This window comes from Corylus avellana, chromosome ca9 (genome assembly GCF_901000735.1).
Source record: "Corylus avellana chromosome ca9, CavTom2PMs-1.0".
Classification (NCBI taxonomy): domain Eukaryota; kingdom Viridiplantae; phylum Streptophyta; class Magnoliopsida; order Fagales; family Betulaceae; genus Corylus; species Corylus avellana.
The window spans coordinates 442,741-454,482 of NC_081549.1; the positions used below are offsets into that span (position 1 = coordinate 442,741).

Genomic DNA, 11,742 nt, shown 5'->3' on the forward strand with positions numbered 1-11,742 from the left:
TTTCAGTTTGTTTTGATTTCAATTTTTTTTTCAATATTTTTTTTTTAAATGTATAAACACATACTAACAAGAAATCATATTTGCAATTGCAATTAATTTAACTAAAATATTTACACAAACTGTTCAAAAACAATGTCACTGAAACTATAGTAATATTTGTCTTGATTTTTTTTTTCTTCAAATTATCCTAATTTATCATGTTTGTAAATATAGAATACAGGAGATTGCATTTTACTTCTTTTGGAAATAATTTACAATACGTCTAGATGTATAGCCATTATTCTTCTTGAATTTTTATTTAATACCTTTATTTTGTTTTGTAGCATTAATTGCTTAATGTAGTTAGTGTACGTTTTCCTCTATAGATTTCCTTGCTATATAAATATTACAATTAATAAATTTAATTGTTATATAATTATATTATTTAGTTGAAATATGATTCAAAACAATATCACTGAAACTATTGTTATATTTATTTTAACTTTTTTACCAAAAAAAAAAAGAGAAAAAAAAAATCCTATCTATCATATTTGTAATTAAATGCAAGTGATTTCTTTTTCTTTCTTTTTTCATTATTCTTCTTAATTTTTATTTAGTTTCTTTACCTTTTTTTTCTAGCATTAATTTCTAACAATACATTTTGTTTGTATTGCACTCTTTAGCTAAAATAATTAACATGGCAGATCTATAATTGATATGCTTTAAGGTTGTTTTAAAATGCATTCCTATTTTTCATTTTTGGTTAAATTGAAATTAAGATTGATGCTAATTTTTCACTTTTAAGTACAAAAACATAGCATTATGATATAATAACTCAAATTGTTCTTACCCAATTTGTAGATTATCTATTATGTTTGACACATATATGCTTTTGTGTGAATATATAATTTGTAAACACTCTCACATGTCGCAGGTTATAGAGTTTTCTATTTGTGTTTTTGATAAGAGATATGACAATTTTTTAGTTTACAATGTTGTACATTGATAGTTTTTTTCCTATGTTTAATGCACATTGTTTACGTGCTTAATTGATAGTTATCATTGGCTTTAAATATTTTATTGGAGCAAAAAAAAAAGTATATAGCGAAGACAACTCTTTTCTATTATATTAATATTTTTCATTTTCTGTTTGACTTTATATTTTGTGATCCTGTTCTTATCTTTTCGATTTTTGTCATTATCTTCTATTCTAATTTATATATTTTGTTTAATTCTAATAGCTTAATTTTCCCTTTTTGAAAATTTTATAATGAATTAAGGGAAATAATGGTGAGAGAGTTTTCTATCGTTGTTTTTGATATGAGGTATCACGATTTTTTAGTTTACGCTGCTACTCATTATATATATAAATATTGTTTGATCAAGGACATTGCGTAGGAAAAAATAAAGCATAGAAAAAAGAATTGATCGACGATATTGGCTTTTAGAGTTTTTATAATAGATTATGATTTTTACCTTCAAAATTTGTATGAGGTTATATCAAATTAATTTTTGGGTAGCCTAATAGTTAATATAAGAAATATGATGTGTGTGATAATGTGTTCTTTAAATAGTCAGGAATATTTACAAGACTCATTTAGGTACTTATAAGATTGTTACAATTAGGCTTTTATGGTGGGTATGAGGAATGCTGAGCTTACAAACACATTTTATAAAAAAACTTTTACAAACTGACATGGCATAACATGATTGGATCTGAGATAAATTCAAAATTTGAGAAACCCAATCATGTTGTGCCACATCAGTTTGTAAAAGTTTTTTTCGTAAAATGTGTTTGTAAGCCTAGCATTTTCCAGTGGCTATAGCTAAAATGTTTTTTTTTTATGCAAAAATAAATAAATAAATAAATAAAAGGTTTTTTTGAATGGTTATATAGTTAAAAAAATATTTATAGTTCCTTTCATTTTATACTACATCTATAAGTACAACTATTTAATACGTTTCAAGTTATAAGGATTACACTTTATAAATTTCTAAATTTAATGATAACCATGATTTAATGAATTTTTTTTTTTTTTAATTTTGGATAGCCAATTAGTTAATTCAATGAGGAGAAGGAAATTAGTTAGTGTAATTTCTCAAACTTCTCCCTTTGAAAGTATTTTAAATAAAGTTATTTTGGGAATGCAAGCATGGAAAAATGACTTGAGCATTTGTGTTGTTGTAAAATGTAAATGGTCTCAATACTTTTCTTTTTCTTTTAAAGCTTTATAGAAGGGGTTTTTTTTTTTTTTTTCATGCTTGAAACTTTTTTTTTTCTTGTCATTTATACATCCACTAATTGTTATTATTATTATTATTATTTTTGTCCTATCATTTTTAAAAACGTACAATCCGTGCATTGCACGGGGTACAAGCTCGTTAAAGATTAATTTGCAGTGGCCGAATTCCATCGCTTTATCCAAGTAACTTAATTGGAGTTGAAAAGGAGAAAAAGAAAAAAATATTTAAGTTGCACATATATATATATATATATATATATAGGCAGCAAGTAATAAATTCTAAACTTCTAAGCTACATATATAGCCATGTATATAGGCATATATATCTTGTGAGAAGGTGCAAGTATATTGCTTTTTTCTTTTTACATGTCCAAAATTTTCTTTTAAACTTGTCGCAGTTTACAAAACAAGCCGGATTCCAGTATCATGACAAATAAATCTATAACACATTTTATTCCCAGCAAACATAATTAGTGAAACCATGATTTTGGCCTGAACAGGATACCAGACCCCACCATTCCTTCCGGCTTAACATAGTCCTCTCTTTTCTCAAACTGGATGATTTAAGATTCGCAATCCACCCAAGTTTGAAATAACACATTATATATACTGTGTACGTGAGCCTCACTCATTTATATTTTAATATAAAATTCATAACATTTGTTCTTATACTAATTTTCAATTACCACACCTTATCCAAAAATTTAAACAAATAGATAAAAATAAATTTAATCATTTAATTAAGTGTCGGCGCAGCAAACTTTAAGCAAGCAAGAAGGAGAAGTGATCAAACAAGAAAAACTGCTGATGATGAGCTTTAACGTATTCTACTTGAAGTTCTTGCCCTCGAAAGTCTGACCAAATAGCCAATTCTTGGGGGCAATGTGCCATGAGGTTGAGTATCTCCCATCACTTGCTCTAACCCTGAAGGTCAATGACTCCCCTGCCATCATTGCATTGGTTTCCCACTTCTGACCCCAGTGTCGCTTCATTGCTGTCCATTTCAGCTTTCGATGACGTACCCTTCACTTGCAAGCCTATCTCATCTCCAGCTCCCCCAACATTCCATACTGCCACTAGGTTGAAATAAGGATTCCCTGTAATGGTGAATCGAATTCCTCCTTTCTTGTTGCATGGAACCCTGCGCAGTATATATATATATATAGTTCTTCAAACAGTTAGAAATCTTCCAATTTAGGAAATTGGTTCATTTATTTGCTATATATGATGTCATATGTAACACACCAGTCCTGCATTGGGAGAATGAATAGCTCACATCGAGTGAGTAGATTATAAATGAGTTCATAAGTACTAAGTTTCATATTGGTTTCTTACTATGTGAAATTAGGCTTTATAAGTTATTATAAGAAACTCCAATTAATTGCAATTTGACTAGTCATTTTTGAGTGATAATGCTAACTAAGGTTTTTCCTTGGTCATTCCAAATGGTATTTGTTAAATCACCATCCATCCTAAAGCTTAAGCTAATGGACATGAATGAACTTCATTATTTAGTTTATATTATATTACTTTCTCTCATGTGTGGGCTTGAATTCTCCTTGAGTAAATGAAGCTTAACACATGGAATGTTTAATTGAAATGTGAGGTAAATGATAGAGACAATATTCAAACTTAAGATCGGTCTGATACCATGTTAAATGATCACCACCCATCTTAGAAGCTTAAGCTAATAGAAATTGACGAATTTAATCATTTAATTTATATTTTAACAGTAACAGAGCAACCTAATCGGCTAGTAATGTCATGTGGCCATGACAAGGACGTTAGATATTTAAAGGGGAGATATTATAACACCCTAGTCCCACATTAGAAAGATGATCGTGGATGGTTTGTTAATGAGCTCATAAGTGTCAAATCTCACTAAGCTGTATAATTAAGTGATTCTAGGTTGGAGTGATAGTGCATATGAGACTATGGTTTTCTCTGAGTCGTTAACCATAAATGTTAAATCCCTCATAGTCTTTCATGTTTAACATCTCTTCGTTTTGTTGTTTCTTTGCCACAATGATATATATGTTTGTTAATCATTAAGGTTGATTTATATTTCAGTTTGTAAGACAAACGCGGTAAGTGTATAGAGAAAGGAAGCAGAGAAGATATGAACCTGCGGTATTGGACTGGAACAACGCCAGCCTTGTACTCGGCAATTTTGGCGAACACAGGCTGTGCAATATAGAAATGTGGGTTGGGTGGGTTGCACCATCCCCATTGTCACCAGCAAGATTGTAGTTTGGAGGGCAGTGGTTGGTGGCCGTAACAAAGAGAGATGGCTGCCCTGACTTGCACTTTTGAGGGTCATTCACACATTTGATTTCGTAGCAGGCACCGCAACTCTGCCCGTTGTTGAACAACACTGAGCTTATTGCTGCTGTGTCCATGCCATTTGGGCATGGCAACATTTGGGCCTACAAGTACAACCATAGTTTATGTTTGGGATTGGTAGACGATTTTGTTTGTCCACAGAATTTTACAATTGGCCCAAATCTTTTCATTGGAGTAATGTTTCATAACACATTTTTATTCCACAACTATCTTACAATGTTGATGTAATAATTACAACTAACCATTGAATTTATTTATTTATTTAATAGAGACGTATCAATTGGTTGATTGGAAATGCCAAGTAATTAGCATTGTGGGCAGAGACGGAGGCAGAGTTTGGTATGGGTAGAGGCCAATAATATATATATATATATATATATATATATATATATATATTACCTTAATTTTTTTTTTTTCCTTGTGTTGTGGGGAACATGGCCTACAGTGGCCACCCCCAATTTGTGATTTGTAGCATTACTTTTCAAAATGAGGAAAAATGCCTATGTTGTGTAAGACAGTAGACAATTTTTCTCCAATTCGGTCAAAACTAATGTGTTCAAAATATATGTGATTTTTAGACATTTTAAAAAATACTCGTGAGAATCACATGTTCTAATAAAAATGTATGTGAGAATTTAAATACATATAAGAATCACATGCATTTTAGACACATGTCAGTGTAATAGATAGGATTTGAGGAATTTTTGTCAATCCAACTTCGATAAATTTCCTTCAATTTGTCAAAGAGAAAATAAAGTGAAAGAAAGAAACGAAGAGAGATTGAAATGTTTTCTGTTTTTTTTTTTTTTTTTTTTTTTAATGTAGAGAAAATTGGTAGAAAAGAAAGAGAAGAAAATAAATACAAGCTCATGGAAGTAAAAATGACACCAGAAAGGTGTGTTTTAAATATCTGATGCATAGATTGAGCCAAACTGCATGGCCGGAAATCGACGGTAAACAAGTGTTTCGTCCAGCATGGCTACTAACACCATTACTCTACTAATCTGAATGTCAATTGCAATATTTCGTTCAATGGAGCAATAAATATATATTAAAGCCTCTCATCACTTTGTATTAACTTACTCCTAACTTGATATGTAAATGGTACCCCGGCCAAAACAAGGAGAAAAAACATTATAATCATGCAGAATACTTTCCTTATTCTGTTTGAATTTTCACATAAAAGAGATGTTATACACAACTTTTGTTTCATTTTCGGTTATGTATTTCTTAAGAGTTAATTTGTCTGTAAAGAAGAAAAAGATAACATAGGAAAAAAAAATCGGTTTTGTTGCTTAAAAAAAAGTCATGTTGCTTATATTCGGCCTGACGCATCTTTCGGCCTTTTGTTGCCCACTCATTTGGATTTTGTAGTATTGTTTGAAACTCAACCCATTTATGACCTATTAGTTGGCCCCATTATTTGGCCATTTGTTGGCCTCCTTTTTTTTCTTTTTTTTTTTCGGCCTTAATATATGACCTAACTTTAGTCCTTTGTTGGCTCTTATTTTGGTTCATAGTTAGTCTACAATTTTCAGTCTATTGTTGTTAAAGGCTCATCTTCGATCACCGTGGTCGGCTATTGCCATCTCCAGCAAAAAAATTAAAATTAAAATTAAATTAAATTCAAGCTTTCAGAATCTTTCACCTTGAGTTTGATGAGATGTTAGAATATATTGTGAAATTTGATTATGTTATGGGATTGATTTCAGCCTTAATGGTAATTGATTTGATTGATTGTATTAAATTCTGATTTGATTTGATCACTTATACCTCTTCGGCTAGCTCCCAATAAATAAGGACTCTTTGTATTGTAAATTCATCAAAGAATAAGAAAAAAATGTACCGGTGTTTATTTTATTTATTCCGCTTTGTCTTTAATTTCTTTTACAATTATCTTTTCTTTTAGAGCTAAGAGAAGAAAAACGGAATAAGAAGAAACAAAAGAAATCAAGTGATATGCATGCCTGGACATGATTTTGGGGCAAGAAAAACTGTATCAAGTGTATCCTGTGTTCAAGAAGACAATCGGCAGGAGGTTCTGTTTACTTCAAAGTTTCGTTCCTGTCTCTTTGAGGAATTTGAAATTTCTCAACGAAGTGTACAACGGTCATTAGCTGCCTTACATCACATTTCAGCATGCATTGGATAGTATAGTCTTTTGTTATTTATTTGTTTTAAGATTTATCCGAATAAATAGTTCTCTTCTGTGTCTATTTTTTTACCATTAGTAATTTTTTTTTTTTCCTAAAATTTAGTGATGTAGATTGACTCCTATGTGTGGAAAATAATGGCTAATGCTTTTATTGACTCTTGAAATAATTAAAGATTACAATTACAGTATAAATAAAAGACTAAGACAACACAAGAACTACTTGGAGATAAACTCCCTGACTCAAATGAAATCCAAGCTGAAAGGTTTAAACTTAAAACATAGCTGACGCCTGAAGCAACCAGAATTGCTTAGCTTTATTGAACCCAACAACCGGAACTTAAAGGACTCAACGACTGAACTTATCCATGCACCCATTATCAATGCAACCTTGCAATGTTACGGATGTAGCACTTTATTACTCATTTCTTTCAAACAAACTAAAGTATACTCGTAGTGGACCTTGAACTTGCATTGAGCGCATTCTAGGGCCACGCCATCGAAAGTCATGCCACATGCATCACATGGAGGGGAGTACTCAGTCGTTCGAATAAAAGTGATAGGGTGCTGGTGGTATTCATCATCTTTGAAAGTACTTCCAAACTTGATGTATGGATATGCTCCTAAAACGCATTCACGATGAGCAGGAAAGTCACATTTTGCACAATAATAAAACCAATGATTTAGATCCCTTTCTTCTTCGCAAATTAGACAATAATATTCTTTGGAATCTTCTTCAGCAACGTAGGTGAGTGCAAGGAGATGTTCATCATACTTGTGCCAAGCTATGAGTGGAAGTGTTGCACATTCAAAACCCAAGGCGAAATCACAATCATTGCATATAAATACCCCATTGTCCTCAAAAACGTGATCACAAACATTACAATTTTTATTAGAAATTATGGAAAGGAAGAGAGAGTGTTGGTGACCTTCATGTTTCAAGGTTTCTGGAATTGAACAACATTGAACATCAAGATCATACTCACATGTGTCACATCTATAGGTGAAGCCATGACGAGAATGGCCACAAGCGTTACAAGTGAACACTCCTCCCTTGTAAGGTGCATGTTGGAGGAGGGTGAGTGCGTGTCGATGAAGTATGTGTTTCTTGTTTCTTGGTAGTTGAGCACATGTAGTGTGAAGAATGAAGTTGCATTGCGTACAGTTGTAGAATGGGGCCGAGATTATAAAATGAATACAACCATCACACAACTTATCTTGCATGATCTCCTCATGGCTAAGAATTAAATTATGTTCATGGCTAAAATGTTGTAACTCACCTGGGTTGATCTTCATAACATCAACAGATTTTTGAGGTAGCGAATAGTATTCTGCGCGCGAGTCACTGACTCTATATGGATCTGCACAGTACAAATGTGCCACAAAACCACATTCGTGACAATATAAGGCTGCATACTCCGTCTTAATCTTATGACCACATAATTTACAAAATAAGTGGTTGAAATCCTTGACTTGATGTTGAAGGGAATTGACAAGAGTGAGGGCGTGATGGTGTCTTGAAATTCGGATGGTGCGTTGAAATCCAGCACATTTGGAGTGAATTAAGAGTCGACAGATGGTACATAAGGAGGCAAAGTTTGTGCCTTCTCCACCACAAACCTCACAAGTGAAGTTGATCTGCTTAAAGAATGGGACGTATGAGTGTTGGCAGTCGTTGGTATGAATAATTTGCATGCGGGTAGCACATATGATGTCAAGGTTGAAATTACACTCATTGCAACAGTAAAAGAGGCATGTATTGCACCATTTACCGCAAGCATTACAATTACCAGCAGAGTCCCCTGGCATCTCAAGAATAAGGATGTGGTTTGGGTGCGAGGGGTGGTCCATCTTGCGGGGCAGTTGGGCGCATGATTTGTGAAGCTGGAAGTTGCATTCGAACGCAGAGCATTTGTAACCGGGACCCTCTATTTTCTCCTGGCACGCCATGCAAGCAACTCCCGCATTGACATCATTTTTCATCTCTTCTGCGAACTTCAACTGATCATGCCTACGACCGAAATGAATATAAAGGGTTGACGAACTGTCGAAGCATGATACATGACAGAGGTATCGGCAAACCCTGCATTTGAAAGTGGGACCCACTGCGGCCGGCTCCTCGCACTCCTCACAGACAACTTCTTCCTGGCCATCATTTTTCAGCTCTTCTACGAAGTTCAATCGATGCCTATTATTGCCGCGTCTATGGTAGGAACGCGTCTCTATCAGGATTTCTCTTAGAAAAAGTTCCATCTCCATCTCTCTCTTTCACACGCGGACACAACGCAGAATAAGTGGTTCGTGGCAGCTATTTGGTTGTCTGGAGAGAGTTCAATTTAGGTGGTTAGATTTTTGGCAGCTTTTTGAGATTTGTGATAGCAGGGGAAAACGCAAAATATTTTGGATTGCTCCAACTCCACTACTTTGTGCCCACGCAACGCAACTTCAAGGAGAAAAAAAGCAAAAGATTCGCATTTTCAGAATTCCACTACTTTTGTGCCCAAGCAACTTCAAAGAGAAAAAGAAAAAGAAGTTGCATATGCAGTAAGAAATAAATTCTAAACTTGTAAGCTGCGTATATAATTATATATAGACATATGTTGTGAAGAGATGCAAGTATATTGTGAGTTTGATTGCTTTTTTCTTTTTACAACTCCAAATTTGTCTTTTCAACTTGCATCTTTCATCCTCTGTTTTTTATCTTCATTTTACATGATACAGTGGCCTTTGTTAATTTATTTGGAGGAAAACAATATACCTGTAAAGTCTGTGAGGCATATTGACAACTCTAGAATTAATTAGTTTCATACAAACGTAATTCTTTTCTATTTCTTACCGATAATTCAATATATACATATAAAAGGGTTGTGAGATGGGCTCTGTTCCGGCAGGAACTCCCTCTCACGATAATAACAGGCATCCCCAAAAACAGGGGATCCGATCTTCGATCATACTGCAATACAACACTTAAGTCAATCAAATTCTCATCCACAATAAATCTCACCCTATTATGTAAATCAGAAGGAGATCAATGCACATAAAAGTCAACAGCTTTTTGAGAATGTGAAGGACACTTAGTGGGACCGATCTATCCTGTGGATGGAGATGAAGTGATAATACAGTTCAGGAAACGGTTGATCCCCACCAATGCTAAGACGTCCACCTTTTCCATCTACGGCTTTCATATATGATTTTCTTTCTTTAATTTATTTCTGATACCAACACTCTTTCTCTCTCTCTCTCTCTCTCGTTTGTGTTTTGAGAGAAAATATATTTATATATATATATATATGTATACAAAATGGTGGTGAGACGGGCTCTGTTAAGATGTTTGGGAGCAAAAGATTTGCATTTGCGGAATTTCACCCCTTTTTGCGAAGCAACTTCAAGGAGAAAAAAGCAAAAGATTTGCATTTGCCGAATTCCACCTCTTTTTGCCAAGCAACTTCAGGGAGAAAAAAGCAAAAGATATGCATTTGTCGAATTCCATCCCTTTCTGCCAAGCAACTTCATGGGGAAAAAAGCAAAAGATTTGCATTTGCTGAATTCTACCCCTTTGTTTGTGCCAAGCAGCTTCAATGAAGTAAAAAGCAAAAGAGTTGCGGTGGCCGGATTCCACCCCTTTTCTTTAACACTTTACCATGGGCATGTTGGAGACATTATCACATGGGTCATTTTCTGTCAGATAAAACAGAATCGTTGACGGTTGGCCGGGCAAAATTGCCAACGTCAAAAACTTCGAGATGTTTACATTTTTTAAATAGTCAAGGCAAGTATATATAGACATATCTTGTGAGGAGCGACAAGTATATTGTGATTTTTAGTGCTTTTTTTTTTTCTTTTTACAGCTCCAAAATTTTCTTTTCAACTTCTATCTTTCATTTTCCATTATTTTTTAATCTTCATTTTATGTGAATACAGTGGCGTTTGTTTATTATGAGGTAAAGATTATATACCTGCAGTAAAAATTTTGAGCCATATTGACAACCCTCAAATTAATTAGTTTCTTACAAAAGTAATCTTTTTCTATCTCTTTCCGATGATTCCATATATATATATATATATATATATATATATATATTCAGCCGTTTTGACTTCCATATATGATCACTTTCATATCAGATCGATTAACAGATTAATAGTCCATGCATGCTTCATAGTTGATGTATATCCAACGATGAAATAAGTTAAATTTAGTGAGACTTTCTTTTGTTTAGACATCAATGGCTTGTTTTTATTTTTCTATATATTGTGACAATTGCTTCTTCTGAGAGGCCTTGTCATGGGGAGTTTCAGTGTCAATTTGATTAAGTGGCAAGTGTAATACTCAGTCTCATATTTTCAATATGAGTAGCCCATATTGCTTATTTACTAGGTAAAACTAACTTTATAACTGATTTTAAGGAAGTTCCAAATTGACAAGTCATTTTAGGATGAACTAGCATTTTTTCCTAGATGGTTATCACAAGTCTTGTCCTTAATTAATTGGTTTTAAAAAATAGAAGATTGAAGTGCTTGTATTTGAATGAATACAAAAAAGAAAACGGAAGCCATATATATATATATATATGAAACTATGTTTATTGGCACTAATCAAGCATCTCAACTTGGTGAGGCATCATTTTTTCAGATATCAAACTTTAGTCTAAGAGTATAATCTATAATGGATATAGTCACGATGTGTATTGGATGATCAAATGATAGGATAATATAATAATATCATCTTAATCCCGTTTCAAGACAACTATTTACTCAAAACTTGTCACAAACTTTTATTGACTCTTTACTCGATCTATGTACCTAAAATAGAGAAAATAAAAAGGCAGAGAGAATTTGAGTCTCAATTTGAAATAGATTAATGCTACTTTTCACATCTATTTCATATTGGTTGATGTTTTAATTGATTTCTTATATTAATCATTTAAAAGTTAAAACACGTAAACAATATTGGTTGAGCATTGCAACATTTGGGCCTACAGCTATATATTGTTTATGTTTGGAATTGGTAGAAGATTATGTTTGTCC

The 11,742-nt window shown here is 33.1% G+C and overlaps 2 protein-coding genes and 1 pseudogene across 2 annotated transcripts in view; all 3 read right to left on the reverse strand.

The window, feature by feature from the left end:
- Positions 1 to 2,916: 2,916 nt before the first annotated feature.
- On the reverse strand, positions 2,917 to 4,621 carry LOC132191651 (expansin-A6-like; annotated as a pseudogene).
- Positions 4,622 to 7,116: 2,495 nt separating this feature from the next.
- LOC132191580 (uncharacterized) lies at positions 7,117 to 8,976 on the reverse strand. The gene is made up of 3 exons (XM_059606672.1): positions 8,490 to 8,976; positions 7,998 to 8,078; positions 7,117 to 7,664 (listed from the first exon to the last, which is right to left on the reverse strand). The coding sequence occupies exons 1-3, from the start codon at positions 8,974 to 8,976 to the stop codon at positions 7,117 to 7,119; spliced, it is 1,116 nt and encodes a 371-aa protein (XP_059462655.1).
- A 2,513-nt stretch (positions 8,977 to 11,489) lies between these two features.
- Positions 11,490 to 11,742, reverse strand: part of LOC132191581 (uncharacterized) — a 1,934-nt gene continuing 1,681 nt past the window's right edge. Inside the window, exon 3 of the mRNA XM_059606673.1 lies at positions 11,490 to 11,517. Coding sequence (XP_059462656.1) covers positions 11,490 to 11,517 — 28 coding nt within the window. The remainder of the gene's footprint in view (positions 11,518 to 11,742) is intronic.